Source organism: Myotis lucifugus, unplaced genomic scaffold (genome assembly GCF_000147115.1).
Source record: "Myotis lucifugus unplaced genomic scaffold, Myoluc2.0 scaffold_12, whole genome shotgun sequence".
In the NCBI taxonomy this organism is placed as follows: Eukaryota; Metazoa; Chordata; class Mammalia; order Chiroptera; family Vespertilionidae; genus Myotis; species Myotis lucifugus.
Window position 1 is genome coordinate 2,481,060 of NW_005871060.1, and position 24,382 is coordinate 2,505,441.

A 24,382-nucleotide genomic window follows, 5' to 3' on the forward strand; every position below is an offset into this window, starting at 1 on the left:
CCTCTTTCTCTCCCTCTAAATATCAATAAAATTATACATATAAGCCAAGATCTTTCATTGTGTGCTTATTGAAACTTAAAAAGTAAAAAGCTTATAAAACAAGCACTTGGTGCCAAAAGAAGTCTTCAAATATATTTTCTTCAAGCTTCTTCCCTTTGGGAAATTCATAAATTCTTCCTCATACGCAAACACTAGCAATAATTTACTTTTAAGTTATAACTTTTCAAATAATTGGGTTCGGTCACAGACCATTACCTGAGACTTCTGTTCTGAGATATTCTCTTTACAGACAAATGTTAGTTACCAGAGAACTAACCTCGATATTTCTGTCCTGCATAACAGTGTTTTAGAATGAGATTAGAAGCGCTGATCTATAATATTTTGTGTACTATCCTGGCAGTCTTATAGTTTTTAATTTTGGATTGCACTTTGCATCTCTCTCTGGCTCCACATTTCACGCAAGTCTGAACCAGTTGAGGTGTCAGACCTGGACTTGGAGTGTGCGCTGGGAGGCGGTGTTGCCAGGAATTAGGCGGAAGCCCTAAAGGTAACCACCCCCGGGGGCGGGATTAACGTCCACAGCTCCCAGCTGCTGGTAAAGAACGCAGTGGGTGGAACCTTCTGCCTGCGTTGCTAGGGACGCTTCAGCCGAGGCAACCGCGATGGATCAGGAAGAGGGGCTGACGGCGGTGGACAACATCGTCACTCAGTTCAACACCTATGAAGATTTCCTCGACTCGCAGATCACAACCGTGGACTTGTTCTACCTGGAGGTAAGGGCGACAGCGCCGCGGAGTGGCCATGGCCGGCCAGTCTTTCGGTCCCTCCAAGGCCCCGCTTCGTGGGGTGGTCGCCCCCTGGCGGTGAGCGTCCCGCCGCGCAGTTTCCAGGTGGCGGCGGCGGCGAATCGCGGCGTCCTTCCTGCCCTGCGAGGCCTCGGTCAGTTCAGAATTTGGGCCCTTGGCGTCACCCACTGCAGAAACCCGCGCGTGTGCATGGGGTGTCTTGAATCTCCGTAGCTCGGCCTCCCGGGCCCCCTCCCGGCGGCTCCCCTGTCCCAGTCATTCTCCTGTAACTGGTGCCTGCAGTCGGAGGCCTGCTGAGACTCTGCTGTAACTCAGGTCTGACACCCTGTTTCTCGTTCCTTTGCCAACTTGTACTGAAGAATAGAAGGTGACAGCACTCACCTGGGGTATCTGGTGGTGTATTGGGCATTTGAACCCATAAACTTCCACCTTACGCTCATTGGTTCAGAAGGCCCTTTAATTACAGGTAGGTACTCAGGTCGCTGTGCTTGCATATTACTGACTCATGTTTATCCAATTGATGATCACAGCTAATGTTGATAGAAAAAAGAAAAAGAAAAGAAAGCTTGCAACACAGCAAAATCAGACGTGATGAGATTGGTTACTGTCTTCTACCCAGCAACCACGCCCCTCCCAGCTTCTTAAAGGTGTGTGTGTGTGTGTGTGTGTGTATGTGTGTGTGTGTGAGATAGGGTATTGATAGGGGGAAGGTCTGAGAAGAGATAGTTTTTGTCTCCTCAAGGAGAACCCGGATGGACAGGAAAATAATAGGCCACCCGTCCTAAGAAGCGGGAGGTGGAGGGTGGGTCCCCATAGCCCTCGCATATTCCCACACCAGGTCAATGAAATGGGCGCTGACCTGGAGATTCTGCCCTTCTGGACAAGCCCCAGAACCCCAAATTGGCCCCTTCCTCTTTAGTCAGAAAGACCACCACTGTGTGGCACCAACCCACACCCGAATTTGAAAAGGATTTGTATCCTGCAGCCAACTCCCCAAACTCCTTATCTGCAACAACGTCATTAAGCATTTTAGTGGATTGAAATATTTGGAGTCCAAATATTGCATTAAGCGGGATTTTACTTAAAGTGAACTCCAAGATTTGAATAGTGCTTATTCTCCAAAACATATTCATGTGCTAGATATGAACATAATTTGAAGGAATGGAAACATCTAATTTTAGTTCTAGCTCTGCCACAAACCAGTTGTGTGACCTCAGACAAGTAATTTGATCTTTCTGGAATTATGTTGAAAACTGAATCCCAGTAAAATTTCCAACATGGCTTCTGGCTTGAAAAACAAGCTTTTAAAACTTTATGCAGGTAATATGTTTAAAGTAATGAAATTGAGCTTTATACCTTGCATCTAAATCACTGAAATGAAGGGGGAAAATAATGGTGCTAAACAGTGTCTGCATCTAAATTTTTGAATGTTTAAAAAGAATGAAATACAGACAACAAACATCCCAATAGACTAAAATCATCTTTATAGCACATGTGGAAAACTGCCAAGCATAAACCTAGTATCGTTAAGAAGGGTTTCATTTTTTTTAAGGCAGGGTTTTTCATATGAGTAGGGAACTAAAATTATTAATGTTGATTAGAAGTGAAACATTGATACTTTGTGTTTCATCAATCAGAACTTTAAAGGTCTTCAAAATGGAAAACGGTGATTATATTTGGGGGAATGATAAGTTTACTTTTAAATTTGGCATTGATTAAGCTTATTATTATACTTTCATAAAAACAAGATGAAGAGTTGGTTGAATGATGATATTAAGATTATATATATATATATATATATAGAGAGAGAGAGAGAGAGAGAGAGAGAGAGAGAGAGAGTAGTGACAGTTTTTAAGTGCCATTAGATCTATGGACCTATATTCTCAAATACTTATGTGGATGCAGGTTAATTGCTCATATAGATTGCACAGAGACAAGTGGGCTCCTCAGAATTGTTTCATGGCAGGCATGTGTCAGGGGTCATGGAACATGCATGCTCTGTAAAGTGATTCTTGTTCTTTTTTGGGGGGATGATCATCAGTAATTGACTTTGGTTTGAATGGAGCATTTTTAAATGGTAAATGAGAGATAGCATATTAAAGTTAGAAGATCCTATAGTCATGAGATTTGGGTTCTAATTCTATATTATTGTATTTTAAACCAGTTTGAAATTCCATTAATTCATATGAAAAATGAAGGAGTTGGACAAGACTATATTCAAGGGCTTTTATGTCTGTAAACTTTTATGAGTCATCTATACATCCATCTGTCCATGCATGCATCCATGTATTCATCCAACTATCTGTTTAATTAATAAACTTTCACCAAGCAGCTATTGGAGTAGATATTGCCTTAATTGCTAGAAATTTCAGTAAGAATCAGTTCTAGACTTGATCTCAGTCACCTAACTTTAGTATAGTGCTTATAGTCCAGCCTAAGTTTTATTTAATTGGCAAACATTTTGCAAGTATTTATTATCTTTCAGGTACTCTTTTATTGTTTTACTGCCAAAAGTTTTCAATTAATTTCAATAAAAATTAGTACCAATGATTCACATACAAAATGGCCATGCTATTTTTGCTGGATTCATTCTCTAACCTTCTCCACTCTTTTTTTAAATTATTTTTAATCATTATTATTGAGATTATTACAGATGCCCCTCTTTTTTTCTCTTATAGCTCCCGCCCAGCCCCAGGCCTTTGCCACCCTATTGTCTGTGTCCATAGGTAATGCATATATCCTATGCATTAAAATCTTTATAATCCCTCTGAGAATCATCAGTCTGTTCCATTTCCATGCCTCTGATTCTATTTTATTCACCAGTTTATTCTGTTCATTAGATTTCTTATTTATTTTGATTTTTAGATTCAATTGTTGATAGATATGTATTTGTTGCCATTTTGTTGTTCATATTTTTTCAATTTTATTTTATTGTTTAAAGTATTACACATAGTACATATATCTCTTTTTTCCCCATTGACCTTCCCCATATTTTTGAACTTTTTCTCCTCCTCCTCCTCCTCCTCCTCCTTCTCTTCTTCTTCTTCTTCTTCTTCTTCTTCTTCTTCTTCGAGAATACCCTTTAACATTTCATATAATACTGGTTTTGTGATGAACTCCTTTAGCTTTTTCTTGTCTGTGAAGCTCTTTATCTGAACTTCAATTCTAAATGATAGCTTTGCTGGGTAGAGTAATCTTGGTTGTAGTTCCTTGCTATTCATCACTTTGAATATTTCTTGCTACTCCCTTTTGGCCTGCATAGTTTCCATTTAGAAATCAGCTGACAGTCATATGGGCACTTCCTTGTAGGTAACTAACTGCTTTTCTCTTGCTGCATTTAAGATTCTCTCTTTGTCTTTTGCTCTTGGCATTTTAATTATGATGTGTCTTGGTGTGGTCCTCTTTGGGTTCCTTTTGTTTGGTACTCTTCGCACTTCCTGGACTTGTAAACAATTTCTTTTACCAGGTAGGAGAAGTTTTCTGTCATTATTTCTTCAAATAGGTTTTTAATCTCTTCTTCTGGCACCCCCATAATGCGGATGTTGGTACAGTTGAAGTTATCCCAGAGGCCCCTTACACTATCTTCATATTTTTGGATTCTTTTTTCTTTTTGCTCTTCTGATTGGGTGTTTTTTCCTTCCTCATATTTCAAATCATTGATTCAATTCTCCAGATCCTCTAGTCTACTGTTGAATCCCTGTATATTCTTCTTCTTCTTTTTTTTTTTTAAAAAATTCTTTATTTCAGTCAGTGTATGCTTAATTTCTGACTGGTCCTTTTCCTTTTTTTTTTCTTTTTATTTGCATTCTCACTAAGATCGTTGAAAGTCTCACTAAGTCCCTTGGAGATTTCTAAAAGATTCTCGAGTAACCTTATAACCGTAACTTTGAACTCTATATCCAGTAATTTGCTTTCTTCTATTTCTTTCATTTGTGATATGTTTCTTTGTCTCTGCATTTTGGCTGCTTTCCTGTATGTGTTTCTATGTGTTGGGTAGAGCTGCTATGTCTCCTTGAGTTGATAGAGTGGCCTTGTATAGTAGGTGTTCTATAGGGCCCAGTGGCTCAGCCTCCCCAATCACCTGAGGTAGACTCTTTAGGTACACGCCTTTGTGGGCTGTGTGAACAGTCTTGTTGTAGTTGAGACTTGATTGCTGTTGGTGTCACTGGGAGGAATTGACCTTCAGGCCAATTGGCTGTGAGGACTAGCTGTGACTACAGTGGGAGAGCTTCTGTGCAGGAGACACCCTTATGGAGCAGGACTTGCTTCAGTGGGGCTTTGGTGCTCACTGAATCTGCCTCTTGAGTGTGTCACTTATGGATTTGTAGTTGTAATAAGGTATGGTCTGACACTGACTACTGGGTACACTGGTCTTGGGTCTCCAGGAAGGAGTAAAATCAGTCACTACCTGGGGCCACCCAGCAGGAGCTATAGAGAGATCTGCAGATTCCTCCTCTTTGTATTGGGTTTAGAAGTGCCCAGATGAGGCCCAGCTGTGAAGCAAGGCAGGCTGATGCTGGTGCCAGGTCTTGGGCCTTTTATTGATAGGTTTGTGGCTCCCTGACCCAGCTGCAGCTTGTTTGAGAGATTTTAGCCTGAGCAAGGACAGGCCATTCATATGAAAAATCAGATGCACACAGGTTGGATGGGGTTTCAAATTGGGTAGGGTGGGGTCTCTGGGAATCACTAGGGTGGGCAAACAGAAATGCCTGCCAGTCAGCCCTGTGACTGAGAAGATCCCAGCATAGGAATAATGATTCCTGTGAGCACCTCCACCTGGAATAAAGCCACCCCTGAGTTCCTGCCCCGATGCCAGACAATCCAGTTCCTCCTCATATGTTTCTGTGTCCCCCAGAACCTCGCCCTGGCACTGGAGCTTGGAGGAAGCAGGACGTTGTAAGTTCAGTTTGTGTGCCAGCCATTTAAGGGGAGCAGCTGGGTCTCTAGCAGCCTCTGTGTCATTGAGCCCCAATTTGCACTGTTTTTTACAGCCCATAGTTACAGGGACTTCTTTTCCCAGCTCTGGAACCCTGGGCTGTGACTCTGGTGTGGGGCTGGGACCCCTTGCTCCTCTGGGCGGCCTCCACAGAGACGATCTCCCTCCTGATTAAAAAAGCAGCACATGTGGGTGCCAGCCCAGCCCATTCTGCACCTCTGCAATTCCTACCAGTCTCTGTGTGCTTTCTTCTTCATTTCTCTACTTGTAGGACTTCCTTCAGCCAGCTTTCCGGCAGTTCTGGATGATGGTTGTTCTGTATTTTAGCTGTAATTTTGATGTGGTTGTGGGAGGCAGTGAGTACAGGCATTTGCCTACGCCAATATCTTGGTCTCTCCTTCTCCACTCTCATTTGTGCTCCCAGTAGTTATTCTCTGAGGTCATTAACCAGGCTTTTTTTGGCTTTGGGTTTGTTTCAGCCAATAGGAGACCAGAGGGCTGGAAGAGAGTAGTCAGAGGATTTATTTCCTGTCATCTTCCTCCTGGTTGTAGTTTGGTTGCTGCTGAATTCTTAGATTTGGCCAACTTCTCATTTCATCAGCTATAGCACTCTTTCCAGGTGCTGGCAGCACTCCCTGTTGTAGGAACTGTTTCCTCTCCAATCTCCTTTTAGGCCTAATGGTATTAAGGACTTCCCACTGTTGCTAGTCCAAGGATGCTTCACCATCCCATGATGGTTTCCATGAATCCTGTCCATATCTTTGTAAATTGTAATTTTATTCTTCTAATCATCTCTTTTGAGTTTGCTTGTCATGACCCTAACCTCTACATTATCATTTAACATCTCAGACCACTATAAGTATGCAGTAGTGTATGAATATAATGACCACAATGCTTTTTATATGATGCTTGATTAAGAAGGAAAGGAAGTAGGAGAAAAAAAATGAAGACTGACACCAGTTAACTATCTGATGAGCTGGTTAAGGATTGGATAAAAGATGCTCCTCATTCTATGTCTATCATGCTCTCATTTTACTAGATACCTATACACTATCAAAATAAATTTATAGCAGCATTAACAATTAGATTTATCTCTGCTAACTCAAATAACAATATTTGGTTTGGGAGTTGATATTATCTTACCTAATTAAACCAATCCTCTAAATCAGTGGTTCTCAACCTTGGCTGCACATTAGAATCACCTGAGCCAAGGTTGAGAACCACTGCTCTAAATCAATATACGAATCTTTAAAAGTTTTGACAATATTTTTTTCCACTGTGGGTTTCCCAGATTCTTTCTTGGTAATTCTTCTACATTAAATAAACACAGTACCTTCATTCCAATGGCTCTTTGTGACCACTGGACAACTAAAAGTGATACATTAATTGCTTTTCTCAGACAACAAATCAAGGGGTATTATTAGAATCATTTAAAAATTTATCTGATGAGTGGATCCCCATTATGGCTAAATTATGTACAGAGATTAGCAATGTGGAAGTTTTATTTGGAGATTATCTTTCCATTATTTAGAAAATAAATAAATTATACAAATTAAGCTTTTTAGATATAATCTTAAAATTATTTTCCAGGCATTGATTAAGATTCTAGGAAATAGCTTAGTAACATAATGTACCATGATTAAACAATAAGCCAAGTAACAAGCAACCATTGTATTTATTGCATCAAGGTACAGAGTAAATACTGTTCTTTATGAAATATCTTAACATAGTTCAGAATCAGCTACACTCTTTTGTTTAGTCAATAGAAAAAATGGCATAAATTAGCTTCTCTCTGCCTAAGAAGAGTCATATATTTTTCTTTCAGTAAGTTCACAGAGGTATTTCTCCCCAAGTAAAAAGATGTAGTTTCCTCAGGACATGAATTCTGATGATCAGAGAAGGAAACTGAACCAAGAATGCCGTATGCAGAACACTTCTAACACTTTCTCATAATGATACCATTAGAATGCCAAGATCCTGATATCATCCTCAGTGTCTCAAACAATCCCCTAAAATCTATATTCTGTGTATAAAAAGTATGTTCCATTCAATTTTTATTCATATTGACTTCAAAAGCTGCTGCTTGGAGGAGACAAGAGTGGAGGCAGGGATATAACCCAGGAGAGTGCGTAGGGTGAGACAAGACCAGGGGCTGAAGACAATATGTGGGAGAACAACCATTTCTTAAGGCATGTGCATGGAGATGGTGCTGACAAAGGGAAATGTGAAAGGGGGTCAGAAAGGTAGGAGGGAATAAAGAGAATAGGATGAGCCAGAAGCCAAGAACAGCTGGATCGAAAACCCCCAAAAAATAGGAAAACATTGACACAAGTAGTTGAGGGTTATTCCTGTGAACCCTAACATAAAAGCAGATGGGGAGAAACCATCATAGCCATGACACCAAGAAGGTATCACCGCCCATGGGTGAGAAAAGTGGAGAAAACAATGGCGCATCTAAAAGACCCCAAAAGAAGAACTGCAAAATAGTCAATAGGTAATCACTGGAAGTGGAGTGGTCCAATTTGAGAACAGCAGAAACTGGGAAGGGTTTTGTGACCAGTGGTTGAGATCCCTCAGGAATGGGGGTCTGGTTCATGCCACTAGATAGGTTACCAAGACTAGCAGAGGCATTAGTTGAGAGTGAGGGGAATCTAGACTGGATGGTGGAAGTAGGGGATGATAAGTATTGGTTGTTCTGAGCCTAGATGCAACAAGCAAGGACTGAACTTCACCCCAATATCTTTCCTCTTCTTGCATACATATGAGTAGTCCTCAAAAATTATATATTTTATTATATATAAATATTTTCATTATATGTGGATATATATTATTCTTAGTTGTTATTTTCTACATAAATGGTAATATCAATATCATTCTGTAACTTAAAAAAATCTAACATTAAATTTTGGAGACATTTTAATGTCACTCTGCAGAGCTCTCCTTATTCTTTAAAAGTTGTTGCATTGATTCCATTGTTTGCTTAGGTTGGTTCTTTAGAAATTCATTTTCCTTATAAAGTTTTCAGAAACAGCAGTCAAATGAACATCTTTGGTACATCCTCCTTGTGTGCAGTTGTAAATATATTAAAACATGGACTCAATAACCTGTAATAGACAAGGTCAAAGTGCTCTCTGGAGTAGGCACTTACTCTCCCACCAGCAGTAAATGAGACACCTTTTGTTTGTTTGCAAAAAATCTCATTGTTTTAATTTTAATTTCCCTGAATATTAGTGAGGTTGATCATCTATTTAAATATTTCTTGGCCATTTGCATTTCTTTTGTGAGTTGCCTGTTGATGCCCTTCGCTCCACCACCACTACCCCCCCCCCACACACCCCCTCTACCACCAACTTTTTAAAACTATCTTTACTCTCTTCACACTTCTGACTGGTTAGTACATGACCTCACCTCCTAAAGTCAACAAAGAAGAGTTAATCCAGGCTGGAACCCTCTTTAGTTTTCTACCATGAAATTTATAGAACTCCCTTAATTTCTGCCCACCCTCCCTTCCTTCCACCATCAAGCTTGGCCAAGGTAATCTATTTTATTGGTTTGTTTGTTTGTTTACTTACTTATTTATTTATTTAGTTAGTTAGTTAGTTAATCCTCACCAGAGAATTTTTTCCCATTAATTTTTAGAGAGCAGAAGGGAGGAAGGGAGAGAGGCGGGTGGTGGGGGGGGAGAGAGAGGAGAGAGACACATTGATTCGTTGCCTTCCACATGTGCCCTAACAGGTTGGGGATGGAACCTGCAACCCAGGTGACCTTGACTTGGATCTAGCTTGAAATCCTTAGGTGCATGGGCATGGGCCAATGCTCTAACCATTAAACACACCAGCCAGGGCTATTTTTTTTTATTTAAAGAATACATTCTTGGCTTTCATATACAGAGCTTACTGGATTTGTATAATTTCATTTCTATTTTATTCATTTTCTTGTTTTATTAATTTTCCCTTCTATATTATTTAGATGGATTTTAGTTTTCTTTACTTTTTTTAGTTGAATGGTTAGTTTATTTTCAAACTTTATTTTTTTTTGGTAAGTGCATTGATGCAATGTTTTCTATGTACTTTATTAAGGTTTGATATGTAATTTCTTAGCCAAAAATTTTATCTCTGTATGACAAAATATATCATAAATAAGTCAAAAGATAAGAAACTGCCCAAGAATACATATTTGCAAAATGTGTACTCAACTTGCTATCTAGAATACTGCTCTATAAATCAATAAGAAATATATAAAATTTAATAGAAAAATTAGAAAATATAACAAACAAGCAATTTTTTTAAATGGGCACTAAAATAATCAATAATTATATGAAAGGGTTGCATATGTGTATAGCACAATAGAAATCATTTATGGAAAAAAGCTCTTAAAAATTATGAAACTGTACCAAATATTTTCTCCTTTCATGACCGGAGTGGTCTATGTAACTAACCTGCTGCTAAGTGGCATGCTTATACCCAGGCCCTGAGCTCCTCATTTTCTTCCTTTAAGGCTTTTGGCACACTTACATTTCTTATTGGCACTAAAATGTCTTCTGGCAGCCAACACTTGGGTACCCAAAGCCTTGTCTTCATTGCAGATATCTAGAGGTGATAAGTAACTTTTGCCTCTACATTCCATGGATTACAGTGTACTCTTTACCACTGTAAACAGGGCTCTAAATGTGTTTAATAAGCTCAGAGAACTAATTCCAGGTAACCTAGGGCCAGTTTAGAGAACCCATCCTTAAATTTCTATTGCTCTAGAACCATTACCAGTATCTAATTGTGAATCATTCAGGGCTTAATCAGAGAAGCAGAATACACCTATACACATATATGTGTGTGTCACATGTATATATTTTTACAGAGATTTGATCTGACATAATGAGAACTGTTTAAATAGTCTAAGCAAGCTGTTTCTTTGGTGTCTGGTGCTGGAGCTGAAAGTCATAGGATAGAGAGCCACAAGGGAAAGGCGCATGAGAAGTGGGGGAAGCAAGGTCAAACTGAGATCCACAGGAAGAGCTAGAATTCACAGGACAAACTGGAACTCGTATCAGGCCCTCCCTCTTCCACCTTTAACTTTGATGATATGGGTGATCTGCAGGACATGCTGCCAGGTTTAGTCATAGAGCTGGACATGCACAGGCATCTGGGCCAGGAGTAGGGGAAGCTGACAGAGAAGGTCCTATAAGAGCTAGAACAATATGGCTGCTTCTTCTCTTCTGCCTTCCCAATCTATTGCCAATGTTTCTTGTGGCCCAACCTCACCTGAAACGATCTAACGAAGTGATGATGGGAAACTAAGTTCTAGCTTAGCTAAGCTGACACAATACAAATGGACTATATCTTCCATGTTTTAATTTTCATAAGCAGAATTATTTATGTCTGATTTAATTAAAAAGGAAAGGATGTAATTTTAATTTTCTTAAATAATTTTATCAGACTTGTGTAATCCTGACCTCAATTCAGAAAAGGATAGCATAAAATAAAAAGCTAAAGATGAATTTTACTTACAAACTGGATGAAAAGAAATGTAAAATGAACCCAGGATTATATTAAGAAACTAGAGGCTTGGTGCATGAAATTCGTGCATGGAGCGGGGGGGTTCCCTTAGCCCAACCTGCACCCTCTCCAATTGGGGACCACTTGGGGGATTTCCAACTGCCTAAACCCTGTGGGATTGGGCCTAAACTGGCAGTCAGACATCCCTCTCACAATCTGGGACTGCTGGCTTCTAACTGCTAACCTGCCTGCCTGCCTGATCACTCCTAACTGCCCTCCCCTGCTGACCTAGTTGCCCCTAACTGCCTCTGCCTGCCTGCCTGATTGCCCCCAACTGTCCTCCCCTCCCAGCCTGGTTGCCCCCAACTGCCCTCCCCTGCTGGCCTGATCTCACCCCCAATGGCCCTCCCCTGCCGACAGCCCACCCCTGCAGGCCTGATCTCACCCCCAACTGCCCTCCTCTGCTGGCCAATTTGATTCTGATTGGCCAGTTTCTATGCCAGTCGGTGCCAAAAGCTCTGCCTCCTAGGCAGCCATTGGCTCCTTACATTCACCCATATTTGGTTCTGATTGGTCAGTTTCTATGCCAGTCAGCGTCAAAAGCTCCACCTCCTAGACAGCCATTGGTTCTTCACAGCACCCACATTTTGTTCTGATTGGTCAGTTCCTATGCCAGTCAGCATCAAAAGCTCCACCTCCTAGACAGCTATTGGTTCTTCACAGAATTCACATTTGGTTCTGATTGGTTGGTTCCTATGCCAGTCAGCATCTCCAGGCCTATCTTTGGGCCTAATCAGAGGGGCAGGGATGAACAGCAGCCCCCTTGGAGGCTGGGAGAGAAAGAAAGGCCTGGCTGCTGGTAAAGCCTGGAAAGAAAGAGGGAGAGAAAGAGAGAGGCAAGTACTGATCAACAGCTGCTACTGAGGCTGCGGATCAGACCCTGCCTCTCTCTCTGGGTCTCAGCCTCCTGGGCAGTCAGGCTGCAGCGGGGCAGTCAGTGCTGGGTCACCAGGCTGTAGCGGGGCAGTCAGTGCTAGGTCACCATGGCAACCCAGCACTGACTGAAGGACTTCTGGGTTGGTCAGCCTTGTTGTGATTGGTTGTTACAACCCTGGGCTTTTATATATTAGGATAATAAATTACAGTAAGAATAGTGTGATTTATCACAGGATGAGCTTATGACATTAATAAATTAAAAAAGAAAATAACCTGATAATATCTATAGATGCAGAAAAGCATAGGGTAAATTTCTAAACTTACTAATTTAACTTGATAAAGAGTATATAGCAAACAGTTGTAGTAAACTTCTTATTTAGTGGTTAAACATTTCAGCATTTGAATCAGCATCTTATTTTTTTATTGACAATCTGACCAAAACAATGCTAAAAAAATGTCATAAATACTTGGAAGGAGTCAGAATATTATTAGTTATAGGCAGTATGATTGCCATGAAAATGCAAGAAAATTAACTGGAACCCTATTAGAACAAATCAGTGAGTTTAGTACAGAAATCTAAGAGCTACAACAATTGTTCTCCAGTAATAAACAACATAACAAATGACACAAATAAAAACCAACTGAACCCAGCAGCCTGTGGGGCAATGTCAAGCATTCCAGTGGCCACAAGCATTTTCTTTTTTTTCTTCTTTGGATGAGAAACACCTGGCTGCCCCAGTTGCCCCCTGTCCCAGACTCCTCCATGAACAAAACCCAATCCTGGTCTACCCTCACATCGTGTGTGTGTATGTGTATGTATGTGTGTGGTACAGCCAGAAACCAGTACAGGGAGTGAACTGTGCAAATATAGCCACTAATCTATAGCTTTCCAGGAACCTGTAGGGCTGGGGCAGTGACCTGCTGGCTTCTGACGAGGAACTGTCTGCCAAAGTCCAAAACCAGAGCAACCCAAAGGCACCGTTCTATTGCACATCCTTAGGGTTAGGTGTTTCTTCCAGCAGCTGGGAGGCTTCTAAAATTGTCCCAGTGAAATATAGCCATCTATTCAGAATGAAGACTTCCACATTTGCTGCCCACTGGGTGGGGCCTGGCATTGCCACATGTCTTACAGCTCGTGTAGAGTAACGAAGCCTTCTCTTCAGGGTCTTTGTCTCTGGGTTCTGTTTTGCATGATGCCTCCCCATAGCTAAAACTCCCAAACCTCAAACATCCAAATGTTAATGACTCATGATCACATGAGAAAAAAACACACATTAACAATTAATAAAAGATTATTGCCTTGTTTACATACTTTGTCTAACAAGTAATTACTTGTTTTTACTAAAATGAACTATTATACTCCAAACTATTAGATTTAATAAAAAAATGATATGCTTTTCTTCAAAAAAAACCTCCCACAAAAACATAAGTATAATCCCAGAAGAATCAGAGGGAAGTAGGGAATAAAATATATTGGAAAAACTAATGATTAAAAAAGGTTTCAAATGTTGTGAAAACTGTAAATTTATAGGGCCAAGGAGTACTAAGCATTCTAAGCAGAATAAATGAATAAACAAAGAAATCACTTCAAGGAATATCTTAAAACTGCTGAAAATCAGTAATAAATAGAAAATCTTAAAGGATTGTAAAGTAGGACACATCCTATATAATAAAAGGGCAATATGCAAATTGACTGAATGGCGGAATGACCAGAAAGCCTGTAGCCCCTACCCCTGGCCAGCTCTGCCCCAGAGCGGGCATCCCACTCTGATTGGGGGCAGGGCTGGCCGACAAACTGTCTGTGAACCCCTTGCCCTGGCTAGCGCTGCCCACGGTCCCTCACCCCAGCTGGCCTACCCCCAATGGCCACCATCAGGGGTGGACCAGCTGGACCAGTGCATGAATTCATGCACCAAGCCTCTATCCTATATAATAAAACCCTAATAAGCAAATCAACCAAATGGCAGAATGACTGGTCACTATTATGCACACAGACCACCAGGGGGCAGATGCTCAATGCAGGAGCTGCTCCCTGATGGTCAGTGTGCTCCCACAGGGGGAGTGCCACTCAGCCAGTAGCCTGGCTCCCAGCTGGTGAGTGCAGCAGTGGTGGTGGGAGCCTCTCCCGCCTCCACAGCAGCACTAAGGAGCAGCGAGCCGAGTGGTAAGGAACAGCAAGCAGGCGGGCAGTAAGGAGCGCAGGGTCCCAGACTGCAAGAGGGATGTCCTACTGCTGGCTTAGGCCCGCTCCCCAGGGACTAAGCTGTCAGTTGGACATCCCCCGAGGGCTCCCAGACTGAGAGAGGGCACAGGCCAGGCTGAGGAACCTTCCCCCCCAGTGCATGATTTGTGTGCACCAGATCTCTAGAGTAGAATAAAACAAAGACAGGGAAGACTGAACACTTCTCTTCAGAAATAGCCCTGGCCAGTGTGGCTCAGTTGGTTGAGCATTGACCAGTGCACCAAAAGGTCGCCAGTTTTAATCCAGTCAGGGCAGATTCCCAGTCTGTGGGTCGGTGGGTGGTGAATGGGCAGTTGGGTGCATATGGAAGGCAACCCATGTTTCTCTCTCTCTCCTTCCCTCTCTCTCTAAAAAATAAACACACACATATTTAAAAAAATACCAGCCATGGGACAATGGGATGACATCTTTAAAGTGTTGAAAAGTAAAAAGTCAACCTGCAGCACTAATAATCCAGAAAATATGTCTTTCAAAAATTAAGGTGAAATAAATGTTTTTTTCAGTCAAACAAAAGCCAATGTAATTTGTTGTTAGCAGACCTGAACTACAAAAAATGTTAAACAAAGATTTTTAGGTGAGAGGAAAATCATATATCATAGGAGACCTGGATCTACACAAAGGAATAGAAAGCGCCAGAAATGCTAAGTATGTAAATCAATAAAATATTTTATTTCTCAATTTCTTTAAAGATAGTTGTGCATTTAAACCGGAGAGATGACTCACGATTCTACCAGTTAGGGCAATTAAGTGAGGCAACCAACTTCAACTCTACTTGTTTTCTAAGTAGATCACACCATTTGTTACAATATACATGAATGGAGATGAGTGCAGAACTATCCAAATAATTTTTGTGTGGCCCATGTAAGGCACACAGGAATGCGTAATTCACTACCCACAAAATGAATACAGCAACTTTCAAATGGTCTTTGCTATATAAAATACTCTATTGACCACAAGCCATTTCTATTCTGCTAGAAGACTCTCAGAGTCTCACAGAGCTGAGTTCTTCCCATAAACTCACTTTTAGTAACATATTTAAGAAAATTTGCACACAAATCATCAAAATTTTGTGTTGTGGCATTCATATTTAACTGCTTTTTCTATTAAATATGAATTCCACTAGGTGGAGACATTTGCTCAGTTTTGTGGTTCACACTGAAGGGACTAGGGAAGGCAAGTAGGCAGGGGAACAAGTCAGGAAGAAGGCAAACAGCCTGGACAAGACCTGGTGCTTTGCATTATATTAGCTTGGCAAATGTATCCACATTGCTACACAGAGTGTAGTATTTGCTTTTAATGTTTAGCAAAGAAAAGTAGCAATTTTCTAGGTTGATAGTATATATTTTTTTGGTTTTGCTCCAATAATTTGAACTTTAAAATAGCCATTATGGGTTGAATAGATTATTAACCATGCATGCTATACTTTTTCATTTAATCCTTTTTGACAGTTCTTGCATTCAACAGTGATGTATTAAGTAAGGGTCTTTAGCAATGATATATATCCTGTTTTCACTGTATTTTAGGTATTTTATATTTAATTAAGATGATCATATAAGGACTATTATTACATTATACATATTTTTATGTAATACTTTAGTCTTTTTGAGTTTTTAATCCTTACCCGCGGATATGTTTTTACTGATTTTTGAGAAAGAGGGGCGGAAACGAGAGAGGGGGAGAGAAAGAGAAAGAAACATCGATTGGTTGTCTCTGCCTGGACTAGGGATCGACTGAGGATCCTGGGGATCGAACCCCACAACCTGGGTATGTGCCCTGACCAAGAAAGGAACCTATGCACCGAAGGGTTCCTTTCCAACTCCAACCAACTGAACCACACTGGCCAGGGCTACTTTAGTCTTTATATTAGTAACTTCAGATAAATTGACACCTCTTCAACTTATGGGAAACAATATGTTTTAATATGCTATGCAAGTGACAAATATGTGTGAGACAATTCTCAAAGTAACTAAAATATAAAGGCCCAACGTATTGTGGGAAAATTTCTTTTCAATTTGAAGCCTTTTGTGGTCATCTTGTGTTTCTACTTTTCTGTTTTTATGGGTGCCAACATTATATGGAAACAATATCTTTTTATTTAAATAGGAAATTCATCTGCTCTTTATTTTGTGTTTGAAGTCATAATGCCCTGTGTCATCAGTTAATTTACTTCAAGGAAGTAAGTCTCTGAAATGTTGAATTTTCTGAAAGCAACCCAATTCTGTTTCTGTGCGATTGTTGTTGTTTTTTTTAAGTCTTTTTTGTATGAGCACTATTGTCTCTAATTTTATTGTTTTAAAGATTCTCTATTAATTATCTACAGCTGTTCTCATAAATTGATTAAAAACACAACTGACTTTTGTCTTCTAATCCCTTTGAGAAAACTTAGTGATTGATTTATTTTTCATTTTACATCTGTGGGAAAGGGATGACAAATCAGATGTTTATAAAAGTATAGTATTGTTAGAATTCTAATTTTTCATATCTAATAGATCTTATATCATTTTGAAGTGATACATTAGATATTTCATTTAAAACAGTTAATCAGTATGCACTGGATAAAATAAGATGTCTAATTCTCCTACAAATCTAACAATTGGTATTCTCTGTAGGATGAAGGCCTGGCCCGCCAGCTGGTGGAGCTGGGCTACCGAGGGACTGGAGAGGTGGTGAAAAGGGAAGATTTTGAAACAAGGAAGGCAGCTATTGAGATTGCAAGGCTGGCTGAGCGAACTCAGAAAAAGTAAGTATCCATGTTCCAAATCTAGATTTTATAGTAAGTGTAGAGCCCCTGGAAAAACTCATTTTGTTGTCATTGTTGCCATTTGAAAGCACTGGTTGTGGTGGGTCGAAGTTGAAATATCCTGAAGTGTGTTATGAGTGACTTTTGCCTTAGAATTCGTTGTACTTCTGAGACCTGTAGAGATTTGGCATCATTATGTTCTCACATTTTTGTAAACATTGATTTATTCAACTCTATTAATGATCACTGGCTTTTGTTACTGTGACTAAGATATGGTTATATAAAATATGAATCTAATAAAATATATTGAACATATTATGGAGTGGTACACCTAAAGTGAACTGTATGAAACTGGTAAAACAATTTTATAAAGACTTGACAAAGTGTTATCTATTTCCTTTTAAAAATGAATGCTAAAGTTGTAAAAGTTGGAAAGAATAATTACTTAGAAATAGGTGTATTGTTCCTAGATAACATTTTAAGAAGTATCCAGTAATTATGAGTAGCAATCGTCTATCTATTTATTATAAAAAGTTAGAGGCCTGGTGCATGAAATTTGTGCACGGATGGGGGGTCCCCCAGCCTGGCCTGTGCCCTCTCACAGTGCAGGAGCCCCATAATCGATCGCCCCAAAGAGGTAGGCCCTGCCCACCCATCCAGGGCTCCTTGATGGATTTCCCCAAAAAGGTAGGCTGGAGCCCCGGCCCCGCCTCTGCGCCACGCATGCAGCATCAAAGCCACACCCACCCATACTCCCACACAGCCCCGCCCACCCGCGTGCGCCTGGTGTGCACTCAGCCTCCTGGTGATAGCTCATTGCTGCATGAGGACATCACAGATGAGGATATGACGACCACATAGGCTTTTATTAATAGGATAGCATTTGGTAGTGGAATATAAATTGGTTCTGGGAATGTACAGTTTTAATTGATTGTTCTAGTGGTTATTGTAGTTCAGAACCATAGAATATTGGAATTTAATATATTGATATTTGGTAATATATTAATTTTTATTGCTGCCATAGCACACTATTACAAACAGTAGCTTAAAAGAACACAACTGTATTTATTTATTCATAGCTCTGTAGATCAGAATTCAGAGTATAGTGGCTCAGATGGATTCTCTGCTCAATATATCAAGGTTGAAATCCTGATTCTGGCTGGACAGTTATTGCCTGGAGGCTCTGAGGATGAGTCTGTTTCCACACTCATTCAAGTGGCTGGCCAAATTTAGCTCCTTGGGAGTATAGGATTGGGATCACATTTCCTTGTCAGCTGTCATTTGGGCACTGGTCTTTGCTCCTACAGGCTGCCCATTCCTTCTTATGCTTTCCACGTGGGTCCCCCACCATCAAGAATGGGTCAAGATTTCCTCGCCCTTCAAATCTCTCTGACTTCCCTCTGCAGCATCTTTCCTGACTCTAGTCAGAGAAAGAGCTCTCCTTGTAAGAGTTCATGTGATCACTCAGGGTCTGTCTAGATAATCCAGGATAGTCTCCCTATTTTAAAGTCTGTGACCTGGTAGCCGAGGCTTCATAGCTCAGGGGTTAGAGCACTGGTCTCGTAAAGTCTGTGACCTTCATTACATCTGCAACTCTCTATTGCCATGTAATGTAACATATTAACAGGTTCTAAGAATTCATGGGCATCCTTGGAGGGGTCATTCTATTTACCACAGGTAATTTATTTAAAGCTTCAAAAATTTATTCCACAGAATTACACTTAACTTTTATTCTTACAAAATTGAAATGATACAAAGTACATGTGTACAATGTGATATGTCTTGCATAAAACATCAAGGAAGTCTTCTGTAAATATCAATAAACTAGAGACCCAGTACACAAAATTTGTGCATGGGAAGGGGCAGTCCCCTCAGCCCAGCCTGCACCCTCTCTAATCTGGGACCCCTTGGGGGAATGTCCGACTGCTGGTTTAGGCCCAATCCCCAGGACATCACTCTCACAATCCGGGACCACTGGCTCCTAAATGCTTACCTGCCTGCCTGCCTGATTGCCCCTAACTCCCCTCCCCCTGCTTGCCTGGTCACCCCTAACTGCCCCCCTGCCAGCCTAGTTGCCCCCAACTGCCCCTCTCCCCTGCCAGCCTGGTCACCCCCAACTGCCCCACCCAGCTGGCCTAGTTGCCCTAACTGCTCCCCCACCAGCCTGGTCACTTCTCACTGCCCCCCTCTGCCGGCCTAGTCACCCCTCACTGCCCCCCCGCAAGCCTGGTCGCCCCATGCAGCCTGCTGCTCAGTCGTTTGGTCGTCCCTCACTAACCCCCCTGCTGGCCTGGTCGCCCCACACAGCCTGCTGCTCAGTTGTTTGGTTGCCCCTCACTAAGCCCCCTGCCATCCTGGTTGCCCCACACATCCTGTTTGGTCATCTGTTCGGTTGCGATGGTCATTTAGGCTTTTATATATATAGATGCTCATTTGTCCAGGAAAGAAGATATTTGTGAGATTTTATGAGGAATTAGTGTATATTCATATTTTATTAGAGATGTATCCTATTTCATATCAAGATGAGTTTTGTTATGTTTAAAATGTAAATTTTATCCATGTACATGTCCATTTTGTGTTTGAGGATCAAAGTGGATATTTACTCTATGCAATAGACTCTTTAACTGGCCAGAGCTGGAAGTCATTAGAGGACTTAAGTGCCAGTCATGGGAGATTAATCCCTACCCAGAGCTGCTAGAATTGGAAGGCCCTTTCATCTGCAGATCTTCTCAGCCTCCCTCTGTAATGGGTGGGCTCCATATGTTTCCTCTTGCCCCATGTGGGAGTCACTTTGTTCCCTTCCCTGCCAGATCCATTATATGTTATTGGCAGCTGGGCTAGGAGAGCGTGTTCTAGAGCCACACATGACCTGTGCCTGTATTTGCTAGATGATCACTTTGAAAATATGCAGGAACATGTGACTGCTTACCAACCGGTACCAACTTGGAAATACTTGATTCTGCTATTGGATTATCTTACATGAACTTCTCTAATGTGTAGGGAGCAGCCTCAACTAGATCACATCTGTTCTAGCAATCAGAGAGCACCCATTTCATGAAGTGCTGGCACCTAAGAGTATGTCATTACTTAAAATAGTTTGATAGAGGAAAGAGTCTGGATAGATGAAAGTTAGAGATATCAAGAAGGGGTATTTTGATAATTACTTTTCTAGAAGAAGGCATCAGGCAAAGAAAATTATTCTTGGATATTTAGTAATTCACTTCGCAAATATTCATAGACAACCATACTGCATTAGGCACTATGTTAGGTGAACGGGATACTCTAGCATACGACTTAAGTCCTAGTCTCAAGAAATTTGAGGGTTAGATAAATGAAAGACAGTTATGTTGCTGGTGGAATATAAAATGAAAAACAGTTCTTCAAAAAGTTAGATAATAGAGTTGCCATATGACCCAGCAATTGAACTCTTAAGTATGTACCCAAGGGAACTGAAAACATAGATTCACTAAAAAATTATACACCAATGATCATAGCAACATTATTCATAGTGGCCATAAAATGAAACAATCTAACTATCTATCGACTGATGAATGGATTAAAAAATGTGGTATATAGATTCCCTGAAATAGTATTCAGCCATAAAAAGCAGTGAATCACTGCTCTAGCTGGTTTGGCTCAGTGGATAGAGCATTGGCCTGTGGACTGAAGGACCCCGGTTCAATTCTGGTCAAGGGCACATGCCTAGGTTGTGGGCTTGGTCCCCAGTAGGGGGTATGCAGGAGGCAGCCAATCAATGATTCTCTCTCATCATTGATGTTTCTATCTATCCCTCTCCCTTCCTATCTGAAATCAATAAAAATATTATTTTAAAAAGCAGTGAAACCAATAAAGAAATATATTTAAGTGAACACATTAGGCTAAGCAAAGGAAGCCAGACAAAAGGCTATGTATTGTATAGTTCCATTATTTAAAATGTCCAGAATAAGTAAATTTCTATAGACAGAAAGTAGATTTGTGGTTTGAAGGAAGAGTGAACAGAGAATGACTGCTACCAGGTATGGGGATTCTTTTGGGGATGATAAGATGTTCTGGAATTAGATATTAATGATGATTTCACAACTTTGTAAATGTACTAGGAACCATTGTATACCTTAAAAGTTTGAATTTTATTGTAGGTGAATTATATCTCAATAAAAAGGCAATTCCAACAGAAAATAATAGATGTTGTCATAGGTGCTGGGGTGACCCCCTGAAGTAGTACTATGTCAGGATTTGGGGGGCTGTGAAGAGCAGAGAAGGCTTGCCTTAAGGCATGACTGCTAAATTTACTCTTCAAGAATAAGTCAGAGTTAATCAGACAGAAAGGAGTATGAAGACAGACACATCCATTTTGCCTCAATTCTATGATACTTCTTTCACAAATCATTCTCCTATCTCTTTGTTTTAATTTGCACCTGTTCCCTTACTGAAGCTTTTGTCTCTGTGCCAGCGAGAGGCCACTCATTTCCATAGTTACTTGGTTGTTGGTGGTGGTGGTGGTGGCCAGGTTCTTCATTCTCCTGTTTCCTCAACCTTTGCTTCATAACCATCTCTGTTTTCACTGTGATGTAAACCTCATCTCTCATCTCTCCTCCATTGAGGTTCATGCCAGCTGGATGTAGTAGCCACAAGGCAGAGGCTATAAAGGAGGAAAGAAGGGATGGGAGTAGTGTAGCTGCTAATACTTTTGTCAAGACTGTCAGTGTAGTTCCCTATTGACCGAAGATGCTTAGCACCCTTTCATGTGCTTATCTCTATATAAAAAAGCCCAAGCGACCGTACAACCATTCAACCATCTGACTGGTAGCTATGACGCGCACTGAATACCAGGGGAAAGATGCTCAATGCAGGAGCTGCTGAACTGCAGTGACTTGGCAGGTGCAGTTCTCAGGTGACACACTCAGAACCAGAGAGGAGGGAGCCTTATTCCGGGGTGTGTCACCCAAGAGCTGCTTTCTCACAATCTGGGATCCCCTGGGGGATGTCGGAGAGCCGGATTTGGTCCAATCCCCACAGGCCAGGCTGAGGGACCCCACAGGTGCATAAATCCGTGCACCGGGCCTCTAGTTTGCCATCATATCTCTTCTTTGGTGAAATGTCTTCTTATTGATTATAAGTGCTCTCTGTATATTCTAATTACAAGTTCTTTGCCCAATACACATTTTGAAAATATTTTATTCCTCTCTGTGCAGTGTTATTTTTTAAATTTTCTTAACACTATGTTTCAAATAGTAGAAAATTATAATTATGATGAAATTCAAGTTATCAATTTTTCTTTATCATTCAGTTTTGTATGTGTATTGTAAGAATTTTTTGAATATTCCAAGATCACATGTAATTTTTTAAAAAATATATTTTATTGATTTTTTCACAGAGAGGAAGGGAGAAGGAGAGGGATAGAGAGTTAGAAACATCCATGAGAGAGAAACATCGATTCAGCTGCCTCCTGCACACCCCCTACTGGGGATGTGCACGCAACCAAGGTACATGCCCTTGACCGGAATTGAACCTGGGACCTTTCATAATTCATTTGAATTATATTTTGTGTATTTTGCAAGGTAAGAGTGAAAGGATTTTATTTTAAATTTGGATTTCCAGTTGTTGACATTTATTTGTTGAAAGACCATCTTTTCTCCATTGGATTTTGAAGTACTTTTGTCAATTACCAATTGTCCATATATGTGTGGGTCTGTTTCTTATGGATTTTCTATTCTATTCCATTGACCTATGTGTCTATCATTTTGTGAACAACACATTGTTATTAGGTTTTAAAAATAGGTAATAGGATTCCTCCAACTTTGTTTCTTTTAAAAAAATGTTTTGAAGTTTGTTTTCTTTCTTTTTCATATATATATATATATATATATATATATATATATATATATATATATATATATGAAGGCTCACCTTAAGGCATGACTGATATATATATATATATATATTTAATTTGCCAATATTTTTTTCAAGATATTTGCTTCCATTTTTATGAAATGTATTTGTCTTCAGTATTCTTTGTTTTTAACGTCTTTTTCTCATATCAGGGTGATTTTGTTCTCATAAAATGCTTTGTGAAGTTTTAATTGATCTTTCAAACATTCTGAAAGTATTTGTGTCGAGTTAATATTATTTTTCCTTAATTGTTTGGTAGAGGTTACCAGTGAAACCTTCTAATCCTGGAGTTTTCAACCAGTGAAAAGGTTGTTAACTACAAATTTAATTCCTTAAGGATATAATAGGGAAATTCAAGTTATTTTTTTTCTTTCTGATTAAGCTTTTGTAGTTTGTATCTTTCAAAGAATTTGTTCATTTAATTGTTTATCAAATATATAGGCATAATAAATTCACAATAATTTGTTATATCATTTAAATATATGTAGGATCCATAAGGATATTCCCTTTTTCATACTAGTAAATTGATCTTCATCTAACTATATAGAGATTTAATAATTTTTTAAAATATACTTTATTGATTTTTTACAGAGAGGAAGGGAGAGGGATAGAAAGTTGGAAACATCGATGAGAGAGAAACATCAATCAGCTGCCTCCTGCACACTCTCTACTGGGTATGTGCCCGCAACCAAAGTACATTCCCTTGACTGGAATCAAACCTGGGACCCTTGAGTCCGCAGGCCGACACTCTAGCCATTGAGTCAAACCGGTTAGGGCGAGATTTAATAATTTTATTGATCTTTTCAAAAACCATCCTTGGGATTTAACAATTTTTCTGTAGTGTTTTTCTGTTTTCTGTTTCACTGATTTCTGCTCTTAACTTTATTTCCTTAAGATTGCATTTGTTTTAGTTTTTTTCTTTTTCTAGTGTCTTAAGGTAGAACCTTAGATATTGACTTTAGACATTTCTTCTTTTCTAATATAAACTTTTAGTGTGATATATTTCCCTCTCAGTACTGTTTTAGGTGATTACAGAAACTTTGATTTTTTTTATTCAATTCAAAAGATTTTAAAATTTTCTTTGTGACCCACACATTATTTTGAAGTTGTTATCTCCCAAATATTACAGATTTTTAAAATATCTTTTTGATATTAATTTCTAGTGAAATTCTTTTATGAAATGAGAATATACTCTATATGATTTCATTATTTTGACATTTGTTGAGATCTGTATTTTATTCCAGTTATGGTCTATGTAGGTGAATGTTCTAAGTGCAATTAAAAAGAATGTGTATTCTGCTATTTTAGGTGGAATATTCTAAAACAGTAAATTAAGTCAAG

At 39.9% G+C, this 24,382-nt stretch overlaps 1 protein-coding gene across 1 annotated transcript in view; it reads left to right on the plus strand.

The window, feature by feature from the left end:
• The first annotated feature begins 617 nt into the window (after positions 1–617).
• The window catches only part of CUNH4orf22 (chromosome unknown C4orf22 homolog), a 520,196-nt gene continuing 496,431 nt past the window's right edge, over positions 618–24,382 (plus strand). Inside the window, exons 1-2 of the mRNA XM_006084529.2 lie at positions 618–773; positions 17,022–17,152. Coding sequence (XP_006084591.1) covers positions 663–773; positions 17,022–17,152 — 242 coding nt within the window. The 5' untranslated portion in view covers positions 618–662. The remainder of the gene's footprint in view (positions 774–17,021; positions 17,153–24,382) is intronic.